This window comes from Macaca nemestrina, chromosome 10 (genome assembly GCF_043159975.1).
Source record: "Macaca nemestrina isolate mMacNem1 chromosome 10, mMacNem.hap1, whole genome shotgun sequence".
In the NCBI taxonomy this organism is placed as follows: Eukaryota; Metazoa; Chordata; class Mammalia; order Primates; family Cercopithecidae; genus Macaca; species Macaca nemestrina.
This window is the reverse complement of record NC_092134.1, coordinates 141,691,788-141,709,743: the sequence shown is the minus strand read 5'-3', so window position 1 is coordinate 141,709,743 and position 17,956 is coordinate 141,691,788. Positions and strand designations below refer to the sequence as shown.

General features: G+C 46.2%; 2 protein-coding genes across 6 annotated transcripts in view; one reads left to right on the top strand and one right to left on the bottom strand.

Moving 5' to 3' along the window:
* Window positions 1-7,566, bottom strand: part of LOC105484104 (F-box and leucine rich repeat protein 14) — a 31,227-nt gene extending 23,661 nt beyond the window's left edge. The window contains exon 1 of one of the 5 annotated variants that reach the window (XR_011609459.1): window positions 4,407-7,563. Coding sequence is in view for 4 of the 5 variants with exons in the window: in XM_011745354.3 (XP_011743656.1) it covers window positions 6,047-7,245 (1,199 nt within the window). In the remaining variant the exon portion in view is untranslated. Of the gene's footprint in view, window positions 1-4,406 lie in introns of all 5 variants that reach the window. The other 4 variants (XM_011745355.3, XM_011745354.3, XM_011745353.3 and 1 more) reach the window with 4 other exon arrangements.
* LOC105484103 (Wnt family member 5B) overlaps window positions 1-17,956 on the top strand; it is a 131,037-nt gene that overhangs the window by 61,745 nt on the left and 51,336 nt on the right. The window lies entirely within an intron of this gene.

Genomic DNA, 17,956 nt, shown 5'->3' with positions numbered 1-17,956 from the left:
AGCCTGACCAACCTGGAGAAACCCCGTCTCTCCCAAAAATACAAAATTAGCCAGGTGTGGTGGCGCACGCCTGTAATCCCAGCTACGCGAGAGGCTGAGGCAGGAGAATCGCTTGAACCCGGGAGGCGGAGGTTGCAGGGAGCCAAGATCACGCTATTGCACTGCAGCCTGGGCAACAAGAGTGAAACTCCGTCTCCATCTCAAAAAAAAATTAAAGTAGAAGAGTAATGAAATAATAGAAACTTCAGTCTTCTTTTTGAAGAAAATATGTGCACTTTTCTGTTTTAACAAATAGCAGGCAGAGGAATTCCACTTCTATTGTTTTATTGCGGGGGGGTTTAACATACCCTACTCAAGTACTGCTAAGATCTCAAGCTTACTTTCTTTTGCACCTCAACTGGAGGACTTGGCTTTACATATGACCAAATATTCTGGGTTGGTAAAGGCAACTCCACCAGGCAAAATCAGAGCAATCCCTGGAAAAGAGGAAAAAACTGAAACTGATCATCTGTAGATATTTAAATTTACCAATTGTCTAGAAATTCCATACAAGAGCTGAGAATATATGCTCTTATTCCAACTGTGCACTTACCTTTGATATTTCGTTAAGTAAATAAATATTTGGCACTCATCTACACATGCACGTCCCATCTATTTTACAACACTTTTTTAAAAATGTAACTTGCTGCCTAACAGTTGACCAGGTACATTGACAGAAATTAGGTAAATATGTGGCCCAAGCCTGAGCTTAGGTTTGAATGCAGCTTTCTAATTTTTTTTTTTTTTTTTTTTTTTTGAGACGGAGTCTCGCTCTGTCGCCCAGGCTGGAGTGCAGTGGCCGGATCTCAGCTCACTGCAAGCTCGGCCTCCCGGGTTTACGCCATTCTCCTGCCTCAGCCTCCCGAGTAGCTGGGACTACAGGCGCCGCCACCTCGCCCGGCTAGTTTTTTGTATTTTTTAGTGGAGATGGGGTTTCACCATGTTAGCCCATGTTAGGATGGTCTCGATCTCCTGACCTTGTGATCCGCCCGTCTTGGCCTCCCAAAGTGCTGGGATTACAGGCTTGAGCCACCGCGCCCGGCCCAGCTTTCTAATTTCTAATCCTGTGCTTTACTCATGATCCACATTATTTCATCAAAAAGCCTCATCCCCTCTGACTCCTCAGGGGTTCATAATGGCACAAAGTTTAGGTCTTGCCCTCTACTAAAGGGATGGAATTAACTTTTAAAAGGGGTGATGTTTGATGCAGGGAAGAGAAAGAGAACAGAGAGAAGGGACCACTGGATGACTTACTATCGTCCCTCCCTTTCTACCGCAGAACACAGCAGAGATCAGAGGCCAGGGGCTTTCCCTTTCATAGAACTGGGAAGAGACAGTTGTCAGAAGCTGCATGAGGCCTTGGTTTTGTTTCACAAATCTCATCTTTTAATCAAGAGGTTTATTCTTTAGAAACACAGTGGTCCCTGGGGGCCACTACCCTTCCCGTTGAAAACTTGAATGCGAATTCTCTAAGTCAAAAGCGAAAGGTTTTGTTTATATTCTAAGACCAGCACCTATCTAGTAACCACTTCAGGAAAAGCAGCAGGATTTGGGAGCTAGGCCATGCTTTAATTTACATATCATATGTCCTTATGTCAGAGAAAGTTCATAGCTTTCAAAAGAAAAAGGAACGTTTACTTGTTTAGCTCCTTGTTGTTCGTCTGACTCACGAAAGAACGTGATCGGTTTGAGTTTATTTTTAGGATATACTGGCGCTGGCTTTTAGTTTTAGTAAATGTGAAGCTGGACAAGTTAAAGGCCTCGGTTGGGAGCTGCAGAAATTGGCCGAGCCCCACAGGTGGTTTATAATCTTTTCAGCAAGAACATTGAAGGGCTATGCGTGATGACACTTAGAAAAAGAAGGGAAATGAAGTTGGTCCTTGACTACTACCCAGTTTCCGTTGAGGTTTATTACTTCTAGATGATAAGGTTTACACCAAGTTTACATTATGTTTTTTCAGTTCTCAAGTTTCAGCAAATACCTGAACCAAGTTTTCTTCTGTTATTCTAAGAACTGCCCTGGAGTGCCTTTTAACTTTTGTACCACCACATAGTGTCCTATCAACTCACGTCCTTTAGCTCTTCTATTCTTCAATGCATTTCTCCCATTCCTGTAGGTGTGGTGGGGATCAACTTTTTATTCCACCAAGAATCACCCTTATTCCCTTTGACATAATGCCCTATGGCATAAGCTTGTTCATACAGTGTTCAAACAGCTACCGTTCACTTCTGAGGGTCACCTTACGGGGGAAACCAAGGTATGACGAGTAACTAAATCTTCTCACCAAACAAAAGGGAGCTGGACTTTAGAAATGGAGCCCAGGCCAGGCAGAGTGGCTCATGCCTGTAATCCCAGGACTTTGGGAGGCCGAGGTGGGCAGATTGCTTGAGCCCAGGAGTTTGAGACCAGCCTGGGCAACATGGTGAAACCCTGTTTCTACAGAAAAAATACAAAGAAAAATAAAAAAAAAGATAACCAGCCATGGTGGTGTATGCCTGTAGTCTCAGCTACTTGGGAGGCTGAGGTGGGAGGATCACTTGAACCTGGGAGGTCAAGGCTGCAGTGGGTTGTGTTTGCACCACTGCACTCCTGCCTGGGCAACAGATCAAGACCTTGTCTCAAAAAAAAAAAAAAAAAAAAAAAGGAAGGGAAATGGAGAAATGGAGCCTAGATTTGAATCCTGGCTCCCTCACTTACTGGTTGGGTAACTTACGGCAGGAATTATGACTTATCTGGAAAACAGGGATAATACCTGTTTCAGCAGGTTGCTTTGAAGATTAAAACTTACAAGTACCTTGTAAAGCACACATAGGTTCTCAACACATTAATTGCTTTCCACCCAAAAAGGCTGCGAGATGAGCAGTTGACCTTCACTAACCACTCTAGGTGGCTCACCATCTTTTCCAGAGAAGCTCCCGCTGTACTAAATATGCCTCGTTCAGGATAAGGATATAGATAGACCCATGGGCTTAACTTTCAAACATTAATTTGCCCACCTTTAGTCAAGCATATATTTGACATTTAACATAAAAAGGAGACAAAACAGAAGAACATGCTTCACGTTACAGGTGGCAGGAATATTCTGCGTATTAAAATGAAGAATGTGAATACAGAGCCTAAGACTTGGGTGCTCAAATTTTTATCAGTTGAATCTGTATAGCCATGCAGTCTCTTGGAAGAAAAACAGACTAAGAACCCACAGCCATGTAACCTTCAGGAGTTGTGTCAAATGCTAAATTAGAAAGCTGACCCTAATTCAGAGTTCCTACTTCTTAATAGGCTTCACACATATTTTTTTTTTCCAGGCATTAAGCACTGTAACCTAAGTGGGAAGAAAGAGATCCACACCTTCCCCAAAGAAACAGAAGATGGATCTAGTGTCAGGCTCAATTAGACCCAATTGTGATGACTCTCCAAAAAGGAACAATGCGGCTCTTGTGATATGCTCAGGCAGAAAGCTTGGACGTTTTACAAAACAATCTTATCCCCGGAGAAACCTGGGTTCCAGCCCTCTTCCTGGAAAGAGGGGTTGATCCAGGAAAGTTTTATACTACTCTTATCAGCTCTTGCTGAGATCAGTACTTTTTTAACAATCTCAGAAACAACCAAGACCAATGTGAAACCAGGAATATGAGCCACTCCCCTGTCGGCGCATTCATACCCATAGGTCTCCACAGTCAAACCACAGGGTGCCAGATTATTTTGTTATTGTCTACCAAAGGGAACTCTTTGCTGGAATTGTTGGTATTTCATTAATCTGCCCCGATTTCAGTCTAAAAACCCTTGACGGAGTGGATCCAGTGGCCAGCCTCGGCTGCTGGAAGTGCTAAAATGCAAATGTGCAAGAATCCTGGCCAAGCTCCCCATCCCCCAGGAAAGTGCTTCCTTACAGCCAGGCCTGGAGGGGAATGTTAAAAAGAGGGCTTGAGCTGCCCTCCTCCTTTCCACCGGGACCCTCGCTCACACTGGGAGATTCAGCATGCATGACTGAGCCGGCAAGCACGCAAGGACAGCGCTCTTTTAACTTTTCTGAACAATGGCTGCAGTCCTTCCACCTTCACATCCTCCCCACACCCACTCGCAGGGTCAAGAAATCCATCTTTCTTGGCCACATCGTGATCCACTTTTCAACGTCACCCCTAGATCTCATTTTCACCCAGAGAAAAACTGGCCACTCGGGGAAACTGTGACTTACATACAAATCTGGTTTTTTAAAAAGTTTCATTTTGTTCAATTTCTTTAAATTTCCAGGTTGTTGACAGTTTAAAGCCAAAAATTATGTAAATCTCCAGTCTAATCACATTTCTAGAAACAAAACATGTCAGTAGTAAACCTTATACAGAATTTCACCCACGAGCTGACTCACCCCCACACAGGATGCACCAAACTCCACCTTGCGTCCTCTGAGAATATACAAACAGCACCTCCTACCTTGGCATGTACCCAAGCACACAATGCCTTAAAAATAATTCGCAGATACAAGGCTGTTGGTTTTTTTTTTTTTTTCAAAAACATACTTCATATTTCCTCTTTTATTATATAAATATCAGTTTAACCTTTTACTGTAAGAATATAAACGTTTTAAGAGGATCTTTGTTATTATTTATACAAATTCACAAACAGTACAATTAATTGATAAAGGTCTCTGGGTTTCTTTAACTCCATGGTCTCGCATGTTGCTGTGGAGGATTCTAAAAAAATAAACAACAAAAATCCAACAAAAATATACATCCTACTCAAAAGTGATTTCTTTAAAGCCACAAGTCCCAACCCCCACCAAAATAAAGAAAGTCATCTATTCCTCCATTTAGAAACAGAATTTTTTTAAAACCCACAAACTCCCATTTTGTTAATAGAACAGAGATAAGACATGAGCTTCATCACAGCCCCGGGGGCTCTGCAGGCCAGCTTTGCTCCTGTTTCCCACAGGAAGCCGCACTGTGTGACCTTTTTTGGGGGAAACTTGGAAGAGGGTGAGGGTAGGGCAGAATTTGCATATATAATCATCATTTTCAAGACACAATCTGCATCTCAAACGAAAACAACGGTTCAACTCTCATTGCTCCCACATATTTGTGCTATAAATTAAGTCAAGATTTAGAAACAGGTCCTCAAATCCCAATGAACAAGGAGAAAAAGGAAATTATAGCCAGAATGTGGAAGTGGGGCACACTGGACGGATGGAGGCTGGGAAGAAGCCAACACAAAAAGACGGACAAACCCAAGGGCATCTTTCCAGTCTAGGCACAAACATGTTTCAGTCTCAAAATATCTCTCTTGTAGAATTCCAGGGCTTCAGAAAAAAAGTAAACTAAAACGAGGTAGCCAGACATATATATGTATATATATATAATTTATATATATAGAATATATAGAATATATTCAGCAGAAAAAAAGGACCATGATTTCAAATTTTTTCCAAAAAAACAATTTTAAAAAGGAAAGAAGAAAATGAAATGAGCGTGAATAGCAGAGTACTGCAAGAGGAGGAGTGATGAGAAGAGACTGGGATTAGTTACGAAGTGGAAGAAGGGTGAAAAGGCCTTTGTAGCTGGGTTTGCTTTTTATACATTTGAAAATAAAAACCAGATCACAGTATTAAAATGAAAGCTGAAGTGAAGGCAGACATTTTCCTCAACTCCCCAGGGTTGAAAAGACAGTCACTCCCCACCCCCATTTCCAGTCACAGCAGTGGGAATACAGTAGCTGAATCAGTCCTCCACCCCTGCAGGGGAGTGGGTGGGTGAGCAGCCGAGTCCATTCTCCATCCGCGGGGAAAAGGAGCTGGGAGTAGGGTAGGGTAGGAACCCCAGCTGCAAAGAGAATGGGCTGGAAGCCGGGAGGGGGCTGGAGGAGGGAGGAGAAAACGAGCCTGAGGCTTCTGTCACAGCCCCATCTCATCCGCTGCAATGATCTGTGCATAAGTGTGCGTGTGAGTGTGCGGGGGCGGTGGTGATGGGAGGATGAACAGGGCGGGACAAGGGGAGCTGGTGCTGCCGCCCTCACCTGACCTTCTCACTGTCCGTCATCTGCCAGAGTCCCAGGTTGAGTACCTTGAGGCAGGGCAGCTGCGTGATGCGCTCCAGGCCGCGCTTGGTGATTCGGGTGCAGCCGTACAGGTCTATGCCGGTGAGCTGGCTCAGGTGCTCAGCGATCAGCTCCAGGCCCTTGTCCGTGATGCGCACACACTGTCCAATGTTGAGCGTGCGCAGCCCGTGCATCTGCCGCACCATGCGGTTGATGCCATCATCACTGATGTGGCAGGAGCAGAGAGAGAGAGACTTGAGGCCATCCAGCCCTTGGGCTATGTAAGCCAGACTCTGGTCTCCCACCTTGTCACAGAACGACACATCCAGCCCCGAGAGGCGCAGGCTGCCCATGGCCAGATGCATGATGCCCGTGTCACTGATGTTGTCACAGGAGCGCAGGTTGAGGCTGCGCAGGCTGCCCATGTGCGACAGGTGCAGGAGGCCAGCGTCCGAGATGCCCCCACAGAAGCTGAGGTTGAGGAGCCTCAGGCCCATCAGCCCTCGGGAGATGTGCTTTAGAGAAAGATCTGTGAGCTTCTGGCAGTCCTGTAGCGTGAGCTGCTCCAGGCCCAGGCAGCCCTCCGCAGCGCTGCGCGTCATGCCGGCCAGGTGCCCGATGCCGACATCCGAGAGGTGGCGGCAGCTGCGGAGGTTAAGGCTCTTGAGGCGCTGCAGACCCCAGGCGATGAGCAAAAGGCCAGTGTTGGTGATGTTGCTGCAACCCCCCAGCTCCAGCACCTCCAGGCCCTTCAGATACTGGGCTATGCGGCCCAGGCTGCTGTCAGTGATCTGCTTGCAGAGGCTCAGGTTGAGAGCGCGCAGGGAGCCGATCTCCTGCACAAACGCGTGGCCCAGCCCGTTGTCGGTGAGGTTGTAGCAGCCGCTGAGGTTGAGGCTCTCGATGTTGGCCATGCCCTGGATCACGTAGCTGAGGCTGCGGCGGAGGCTCAGGATCTGCACGCGGCGGATGCCCCGGGCCTGCAGGCTGGGGAACAGCGACGGGTTGGCCCGGCGCAGGTGCAGCTTGGCCTCCACCCCCCGCCACACCGACTTGTGGTAGGCGGCGTCCCGCCAGGCCGTGCACACCTGCGCCGCGCGCCCCTTGTCCCGGACGTCCAGGTAGCCGAAGATCATGGCCAGCAGCTCCGGGAACAGGCATGAGATGTGGGTCTCCATCTTCCTCCTCCCCCCTCCGCGGCGCTGGGGGGAGGAGGCGCGGGCCCCGCCGCTCCGGACTCGGGCAGGCGACGAGAGCGCTTCTCCCCAGCCGCCGCCGCTGCTGCCGCCGCCTCGGGCCCAACGGCCGGCCCCTCCCCGCCTTCCGGCTCCGGCCGCCGCCGCCGCTCCTCCTCCTGGTCCGTCCGTCCTTCCTTCCTGCCGGCTGCGCCTCCGGCCCGGCCCTCCCCCGCCCCGGGCTCCGCGCGGCGCTCACATCCCGGGCGGGGAAGGCGCCTCGCTCTCGCTCCCGGAGGCCGGCCGCCGCCGCCTCGGCTCTACCCACGCCGCGCCCGGGCCGCGCCGCTCCGCCCGCGCCGCCGCGCCCACGCCCCCTGCCGCATCCTCCGCCTCCTGCCGCCGCCGCTGCTCCGCGGGCCGGCGGGCGGCGAGGGGGCCCCGGGGGCCGGGCGCACGGGCTCCGGGCGCGGAGGAGGCTTCCTGCTGCCTTTGTCTCTCACCCGCTTTTCAAACCTCCCAGCCCCGGGCCGCCCGCACTCCGCCGCGCAGGCGGGGGGACCAGGAGGCCAATCCCGGCTGGCGGCGCGCGTTCCTTCTCCCCCGCCGTCCGCGGCCACTTGGGAGCTGCCGGCCCCCGCACCGAGGACGCCGCGGCCGTCCGGCCGGAGCGCGGCTCGGCGCAGACCCCGGGCGAGCAGGCGGGCCGCGCGTTTGGTAGCGCCCGAGCCGGCTCCGGCTCCGCCGCCCTGCAGCGCGTCCCCTCCGCCGCTCCCGCTCCCCCGCGCCCGCGCAATGGTACGGGCCTGCGCTGCCGGAACTGTGGAGCCGTTGCCCTGGAAACCGAGTTCGGCCTGGTCCCGTGGCCCCTGGTTTTTAACCCTGTGGGCGCCGTGCGGGAGCAGCAGCTGTCAGCCGAGCGCCTCCCCACCCGGCTGCTTTTCACCCCGCAGCCCGTTATTGAGCCGTTCCCTCTCTGAGCCACGCCCCAGCCCCGTTCCTTCTTTTTCTTTGCTGTAGAAGTCTGCACAACCCCTTCCCACAGTTTACCCCTACATCCCTGACCCTTACTTCACACCCCTCTCCCTTGATTATCCCTGCGAGAGCCTCCTCCTATAGCAGTGCTCAATAATCATCACCCCAACTGTCCTATTCTTGCTGTCCCTAATGCCCTTTAACACATCTCATTATCACACCCCTGCTCCCCCGGTTGGAGCTGTTTCCTACGACTCCTTTCTCTCCAGTCTCGTGTCTTAAATTGTAGAGAAACTGGCCTTTACTCATCTTAAACAATGACCCCCTCCAGTCGGTGTTCTAGAAATTTCTAGAATTATCTGTACTTCCTTCTAGCATCTTCTGATGGTTTCCAGACATGCTGTGTGTGTTCCCCTCGGTACTTGATATATCAAAACTTCCCTCTACTTCTGCAGGCTGTTGCACTACCAATACCCTCAGCCCACTTTGCTTAGAGGGGAACAGCCTTCCCTAAACCTTGTTTTAGGAGCTTTCTCCTTGTCATCAGCCTTAGACTATCAGTTGCATGGCTCAGTTGTACTGATAGTCAATATATTCGTATATGCTGAATCCGGTTTACTTTTTGATTAAAATGGAATGACAGTTGAACTTGGTTTAAGACAATCCAGTCGTGTCTGTTGGTTTGTCAACTGTTTTATGGAAAGAGGGCACAATTACATTCTAGGATGTAGCCCCTGGGTCCTCAATGTCCGTACTAAGGATAGAATTTCAGAAGTTTCATTTTAACTACCCCCAAACCAAGAATTTTTGGATCAGAGAAAATGACCCTCTGTATTTTAATTTATGGATCCACACAACTAGATACAACACAACCGGATTTATCAGAAAGGGAAAATGGTTTCATTGATTCTTTGAGGACCTGAACAAGATTTGGAAGGGGTTCCATGTTCAGTGTAGGAGAGTAACTTTCGCTCAAGCAACCAATATTGGACCAAATACGTACAAATTCAGTAATAGGTATAATACACCTTTTACACCCCTACCACTCCTCTTTCCTAAATCAGGAAATGCAGAAGCAAAAATTCTCGCCAGCTTGTTACCTCACCCACATTACACGCAGTGTGAAGCCCATAGATTTTTATAACCTTCCTGAAAAAAATAGACTGTACTGTTAGTCATCCAGTACCTCCAGATGTACGGTGGTAGTAAGTGTCACGATTCCGGGGTGTGCCTGGGCTTCACTCTTCTCCTGGGGGTTATTTAGGCTTTTATTCTTATCAGTCACTTCTGCCTAAACTTTGACCTTAAATTCTGTGTGAAAGTCACTTTTTGGTTATTCTATGCACCTAGATGTGTTTGGGTTGATGTCAAGGCCTTAATCCAAAGCACCTTAGTGTAACTTAATCCTGTTTAATACAAAACAAAGTACCCCACACATTTGGGGGGAATTTTAGACAGGGGGCCTGACCAGGCTCAGACTAAGAAGGAGTTTAAAGGTTTTCCTTCTCTAGAAAGGCCTTCGTTCTCAAATCTGAAGAGTCATTCAGAGGCATCTGGAAGCACTTTCTCTAGAAGTTGGCTGTCTGGTCCTTGTTCTAGCAACAGTTTTTCTTGACTTGAGTTCTAGAATCTTATTAACACAGAGCCTTTTATTTAAGGCACTCAAGTATATATTACAAGGATTTTCAGCAATAAATAGGAAAATATAGCATCAAGAAGCATCACAGAAAAAGCTTTCTGGGGAAAAGGAACTAGGGCATAGAATGAGCCGTATGCAGAATCTGAACACCTGGTGCCTATGCCACTGGCGAAACAATCCCCTTTCTGGGTCTCGGTCTCCTTGTGTTACACCAGGGTGATTTGACTAGGTAATCTTCAGGGACCTTTCCAGTAGGAACACTGTGAGGCCAAGAGCCTAGCATACCGTCTCCTTAGCCTATGGAAATATACATTGTTCCTAATGCAGGCTCCAGATATTAAGAATAATTTCGAATACAATAACTTCTTGGGAGTTTTGGTTTATGCACAGACTTAGGACCCAAAAATATATGGAGAGTATGTATAGATAGGAGACTCTGATTGTCTGGCAAATATGTGTACCAATGAAGAAAATTCCGTGGCTTGCTCTTCATATTTTTAAAACTTGTTGAGATTTTTGTATATGATTTAACAAGTTGCAACCAGAAGTTTTTTTCTGAATGAACTATAGCCTATTTAAAAGCAGAATTGATAGCCTTGTGTAGGGAAGTCTCTCCAAAGCCTTACCAAGAATTTTTTTTTTTTTTAAATTCTAGATTTTTCAGATGGAGTGTGCTTTTCACCTGGGTAGGGTGAGAGGCCCAACCCCAAGATCAAGCTTACTAAGGATTCATACTTTCTCCTTCAGAAGGGGCACACCTGGCAGGAAAGATCAGAAGTGCTCTGGAGCTTTTAACTCCTCATTCAAGAATATATATGTATTTCCAAAACTAGTGGGCCAGAGTCTAGTTTATGGGTTGGGTCAAAGGAGTTAAAATAGGCCGGGCAAAGTGGCTCATGCCTGTAATCCCAGCACGTTGGGAGGCTGAGGTGGGCTAATCACTGGAGGTCGGGAGTTCGAGACCAGCCTGGCCAACATGGTGAACCCCAATTCTACTAAAAAAAAACCAAAACTATTAGCCAGGCATGGTCACACACGCATGTAATCCCAGCTACTCAGGAGGCTGAGGCATGAGAATCACATGAACCCAGGAGGCCGAGGTTGCAGTCAGCTGGTACTGTCCCACTGCACTCCAGCCTGGGCGACAGAGCAAGAGACCTTGTCAAAAAAAAAAAAAGTTAAAATATTTTGTGTCTATTTTCCTTGAACTCTAATGTATCTTTGGCACGATGCCTGCTATGTAGCAGACATTTTGTCAGTGTTGTTGAACTGACATGAATGAGATGGAGAATATAAATAATATCTCTTTATGTAAGACTTCATACATATCGAACTTCTTGGCGAGCTGGGCAGCATTAGTAATCTGAGGTTTGTAATAAAATGCCGCCTTTCCAACTTAAAGGTTTCTGGAGAATAACATTCATTCTATTGCTAAGTGTTTCTAAGTAGGAGAGCATCACTCTCGACACTTCTTGGTGACAGAATATTAAAGATAAGAGAGTGAGGATTTGATTCACTGATTGCAAAGAAAAGATTTAAGCAGAAACAATAAACAAAAAAAAAACACCCCTATTTAAAAATGGGCAAAAGATTTAAATAGACATTTCTCCAAAGAAGATACCCAAATGACCCACAGCGCATGAAAAGATGCTCAACATCATTAGTCATAGGGAAATGCAAATGAAAGCCACAATAAGATACCACCTCATATCCATAAGGATGGCTACTATTTAATAAAACAGAAAATAACAAGTGTAGGTAAGGATATGGAGAAAGTAGAATCCTGGTGCACTGTGGGTGAGAATGTAAAGTTGTGGGCCAGGCACAGCGACTCACACCTGTAATTCCAGCACTTTAGGAGGCTGAAGCAGGAGGATTGCTTGAGCCCAGGAGTTCAAGATCAACCTGGGCAACATAGCAAGACCCCATCTCTATTACAAAAAATTGCACAGCTGCTATGGAAAATGGTATGGCCATTTCTCAAAAAATTAAAAATACCATATGATTCTGTTTCTAGGTATGTACCTAAAAGAATTGAAAGCAGGGGCTCAAAGAGCTATTTGTACATCCATGTTCCTAGTAACGTTATTCATAATACCAAAAGTTAGAAGCAACCGAATATCCATTGACAAATGAACGGATAAGCAAATTGTGGTATATACTCACAAGGGAATATCATTCAGCCTTGAAAAGGAAGGAGATTCTGACACATAGTACAACATGGATGAACCCTAAGGACATTGTGCTAAGTTAATAAGCCAATCACAAAATGACAAATACTGTACAATTCCACTTATACGAGGTATCTAGAGTAGTCAAAATTATAGAAACAGAAAAAAATAATCATTGCTAGGGGCTGGGGAGAGGGTTGATGCGGAATGAGGAGTTGTTTAATGGGTATAGAGTTTCAGTTTTACGAGATGGAAAAGTTCTAAAAATTGGTTGCACAAGAATGTGAATATACCTAACACTACTGAGCTGTACACTTAAAAATGGGCCAGGCGAGGTGGCTCACGCCTGTAATCCCAGCACTTTGGGAGGCTAAGGCGGGCAGATCACCTGAGGTCAGGAGTTCGAGACCAGCCTGACCAACATGGAGAAACCTCGTCTCTACTAAAAATACAAAACTAGCCGGGCATGGTGGCGCATTCCTGTAATCCCAGCTACTCGGGAGGCTGAGGCAGGAGAATCACTTAAACCCGGGAGGTGGAGGTTGCAGTGAGCCAAGATTGTGCCATTGTATTCCAGCCTGGGCAATAAGAGCAAAACTTTGTCTTAAAAAAACAAAAACAAACAAACAAAAATGGTTAAGATGACAAATTTTATGTTATGTGTACTTTACAATTAAAAATTTTAAAAAGGTTTTAGCAGGACAAACATTTTGAAATAAGGATAGAAAAGAAAAAGAGAAAAATATGTGAAAAGTATTCTCACATCAACAGATTGCCAGGAACCCCCTGAGATATTTGAGATGCTCTCCCAAATTGCTAGCTTGCTGTATCTTGTAAATGTAGGCTTAGGATCACCTTTATCCAATACTGTAAAAGTAAGGGCTTATGATCTGGGTAGCGAGAGCCTTCCTGTGAGGGTGAATGTGTACTGTGTTGCCCACACTGGAAAACTCATGGAGGTGAAAGGGGGTGCTAAGCTATTACTATTCACCCCCGATGGATGGTCGTGCCCTTTTACTCTTGAAATGGGGTTGCCATTTGTAATTTGTTATTTGCAACGTTTGAGTGTTAACTGTAATAGGTGTTTTTGTAGTTTCAGGCACCCAACCAAAGAAGTAGAAATACAGTAATAGAATAATCTCGGATATCAGGTATTGTTTGTTCAATGTTGACAAACACCTTAGGTACTTGTTACAAAACAGGTAGATAGAACGACTCGAGAAAAATCCAGTGTGTTGTAAATGTAGCCATTTCCAGGTCACTGAACACTTAGAGAGATGGGTTTTCAATTTATTCACTCGTTCGGGCTGGGCAGGGTGGCTGTAATCGCAGCACTTTGGGAGGCCAGGGTGGGAGGATCACTTGATCCCAAGAGTTTGAGACTAGCCTAGGCAACATAGCAAGGTCCCATCTCTACAAGAAATAAAATTAATTAACCAGGCGTGATGGCACGCACCTGTAGTCCCAGCTAATCAGGAGGCTGAGGCAAGCGGGAAGATCGCTGGGCCAGGAGGTCAAGGCTGCAGTGAACTGTGCTCGCACCCCTGCACTCCAGCGTGGGTGACAGAGCGAGACCATCTCTCAAGAAAAAAAAATTCAGGAAAATATTAATACAAATTATATATATTGCTCTGTGCTATGAAATAAACGAAGATGTAGAAGATTATGTTTTTGCCTTTAAGAACTTGGGATCCAGCAGGTGAGCTAGAAAATACCTGTGACAGTGACAGTATTTGTTTGTGTTATAAGTGCCAGCAGAGTGATAGAAATAAAGTTCTCAGTTTGGAGGATCCATAGTGAAACCTGGAATTTGAATAGGTGTTGATGGGAAGAATGTCATTACATTATGGTGGAAATTTTATTAGAGAATAGGCTGAAGTTTTACATTGTTTAGAAAAAAATAACATTAGAATAGCAACCATATATCGTCATACATTGTTATGGATATTCCATATTGAGGCATCAGTTATGTTAATCTAAAAAAATCACTTTCCCAAAGAATTCTTAGGTTTTATTTTTCCCAAGAATAAGAGATCTGGCTGGGCACGGTGGATCATTCCCGTAATCCCAGCATTTGGGGTGGCTGAGGTGAGAGGATCACTTGAGCCCAAGAGTTCAAGATCAGCCTGGGCAACACAGGGAGACCCTATCCCTACAAAATTAAATTTAAAAAATTAGCCAGACACAGTGGTGCGCACCTATAGTCCCAACTCTTCACAAGGCTGAGGTAGGAGGATAGTTTGAGCCCAGGAGGTCAAGGCTGCAGTGAGCCGTGATCACACCAGTGCACTCCAGCCTGGGTAACAGAGAGAGGGAGAAGAGAAAGAAAAAAGAGAAACCTTTATTTTAACTATTATGTATTTAGAATTGAAAGTCAGTATCTTATCTAAAGTCAGAAAATTTTAATTCATGGTCTGGACTTTGCAACTGTTTTTACAACCAAAATTGCCTCAAAAAAAAAAAAAAAAGTTTCTTTTGTTGTTTTAGTCAGCTCTCTCCTCATGTGCCCCATTCTTCTCTCTAACAGTAGAACCAGACAAAGATGGAAAAAGAGAGAAGTTCAAGTGTCCTGCCTGCGGCGTCCACGTGTGACTCTCCCCTACAAGCCCGTGCCTTCTGTTCCCATTTCCCGTGATCTGTGTTCACACCACATTTGGAGTCTGAAGCTGTGTGTTTGAGTCCTTGCCCTCCCACTGTAGTCTGTTGCATGACCTATGGCAAAGTCACTCAATTCTTTGAGCTTCAATTTCCTCATCTATAAAACGAAAGTGATTGCCGTTCACGGAGCTGTGGTGAGAATTCGTTAAGAAAACATCCACCAGCAAGGAAAGGCCTAGTGCATACCTGGCACATAGTAGGGACCTGGTAAATGCTGCTTTTGTTCTTTTCTTTTATAAAGATGCACTTTGAAAAAGAAAAAAAAAACAAAACCCTCACATATGTGCCTCAAAATGATACAGATGTACATTTGCTGACAGTTAAACTTTTTTAAAACTTTATTTCCTGTTTTAAAGAAATGTACAGGTTCGAAGCTGGGCGCAGTGGCTCACGCCTGTAATCCCAGCCCTGTGGGAGGCCGAGAGGCAGGTGAATCACAAGGTCAGGAATTCAAGACCAGCCCGGCCAACATGGTGAAACCTCGTCTCTACTAAAAATACAGAAAATTAGCTGGGTGTAGTGGGGGGCACCTGTAATCTCAGCTAGTACTCGGAGCTACTCGGGAGGCTGAGGCAGGAGAATAGCTTGAACCTGGAATGCAGAGATTGCAGTGAGCTGAGATCGCTCCACTGCACTCCAGCCTGGGCAACAGAGCGAGACTCTGTCTCAAAAAAAAGAAAAAGAAAAAGAAAAAGACGTGTACAGGTTCAAGGACTAGAAACATAACAAAAGTGTAGGAGCATAAGAGAATGATCTTTCAGGTAGAGCCAGCCATCTGCTTGCATCTTTTCTTCTCCTCTGTAAGTCAGGAAGGGCAGCATGTTCCATTCACCCGCAAAGAAATGGTCCAGAACCCCTCTTCTGCCAGACATCCGTCCATCCTGTGTCCTTGGACCTATGGTTTCACTGCCAACTCTTACTCTTTCTTTCTTTCTTTTTCTGAGACAGAGTCTCACTTTGTCACCCAGGCTGCAGTACAGTGGCTCGATCGCAGCTCACTGCAACTTCCACATCCCGGGTTCAAGCGATTCTCCTGCCTCAGCCTCCCGAGAAGCTGGGATTACAGGCACCTGCCACCACGCCTGGCTAATTTTTTTTTTTTTTTTTTTTTTTAAGACAGAGTCTCGCTCTGTCGCCCAGGCTGGAGTGCAGTGGCGCCATCTCGGCTCACTGCAAGCTCCGCCTCCCGGGTTTACGCTATTCTCCTGCCTCAGCCTCCCCAGTAGCTGGGACTACAGGCGCCCACCACCAGGCCCGGCTAATTTTTTTTTTTTGTATTTTTAGTAGAGACGGGGTTTCACCGTGTTAGCCAGGATGGTCCTGATCTCCTGACCTCGTGATCCACCCACCTCGGCCTCCCAAAGTGCTGGGATTACAGGTGTGAGCCACCGCGTCTGGCCTGATTTTTATATTATTAGTAAAGATGGGGTTTCACCATGTTGGCCAGGCTGGTCTTGAACTCCTGACCTCAGGTGACCCACCCGCCTCAGCCTCCCAAAGTGCTGGGATTATAGGCATGAGTCATTACGCCTGGCCCAACTCTTACTCTTTCTTTTGCTTAGAGCGCTGGTTCTGAAGCTTGACTAGACATCAGAATAAACTTGAGAGCTTCTTGATGCAGGATATCTGGGGAGAGGCCTGAGAACTTGCATTTCTCACATTGCTGTCAGCGTCACTTGGGAACTGGGGATCACAGAACTGAGAATCACTGGTAGAACCTCCTAGTACCCATCTTTTTTTTTTTTTTCTTCTTTAAAACTTTTGTTAAATTATACTTCTTAAAAGCTATCTCTTTTTGGCAAAATAAAAAGAATATAGGAAAAAACTATAGTCCCCCCCTCCGCCTCTATCTTCTGTCTTTTAGATCATAAACGCCTCTGAGACAAAGGTTGAAATTTTCTCCAGTGGTATGGTGAAAAGAACTTGGGTTTTACAGTCAGATGAATTCTAGGATAAAATCTTGACTCGGTCACTTATTAGCTCTATGACTTTGGACAAGTTATTTAACCACTAAGAGCCTCAATTGTCTCATCTGTAAAATGGACTCGTGATTTCCAAATCTTGGGAGTTTTGTGAGGGTTGACTGGGATAATGTGTGTAACCTCCTAGTACAGTGACAGACCATAATGAAAACAGCCTGATGTTTATTGAGCATTTATTGAGTAGTAGGCCTTCTTTTAATGTCTTTACATATATGAACTTACGTAATTGTCACAACAACCCATTTTCACAACCTATGAAGAGGGTTCATTATTATCTCCATTTTACGGATGAGGAAAGTACAGCCCAGAGAAGCGACTTGCTCAAGACCAAACAGCTGGCCGAACTGGAATTTGAATTCTGTGATCTAGATCTAGAGCCCATATCCAAGCCACCATGCTTTGCTGTGTTAACAGTATAAGTTTAGCATTCCAGCTTGCTAGGATGCAATTACTCTATGATGCCACATAAAGAGAGGTCCATGACACAGAAAGATAAATGCCACATGTTCTCACTCATGTGTGGGAGCTAAAAACAACTGAGCTCATAGAAATAGAAGTAGGGGTGAGGCACTGTGGCTCACGCCTGTAATCCCAGCACTTTGGGAGGCCAAGGCGGGTGGATCACTTGAGGCCAGGAGTTCGAGACCAGCCTGGGCAACATGCAGAGACCCCCATCTCTACAAAAATACAGAAATTAGCCTGGCATTGTGTGCACCAGGGATCCCAGCTACTCTGGAGGCTGAGATGGGAAGATCGCTTGAGCCCAGGAGGTCGAGGCTGCAGTGAGCTATGATCACACCACTGCACTCCAGCCTGGGTGACAGAGGGAGACCCTGTCTGAAAGAAAGAAAGAGGCTGGGAAGTGCAGCAGGGAGGGGAGGACAGGAATAGGTCAGTTAATGGATGTAAAATTACAGCTAGACAGGAGGAATAAGTTCTAGTGTTCTAAAGCACTGTAGGGCGAATATAATTAACAACATATTTGTTCAAAAAGCTAGAAGAGAGGATTTTCAGGGTTCCCAACACAAAGAAATGGTTTTTGAGGTGATGGATATGCTGATCACCCTGACTGGATCCATTATACATAGCCTACATGGATAGAAATAGCACTCTGTGCTGTATAACTGTGTACAATTTTTACACATGTCAACTGAAAACAAAAGGGAAAAAGATGTGCAAATATGTTTTGAGATCTTTAAAGTGCCATGTAAATGTATAGTATGTTTTGTTTGTTAGGAGTACTGCTCTCCCATTATGTATTTGAACAACTCCTCATAAAACAAAGTACC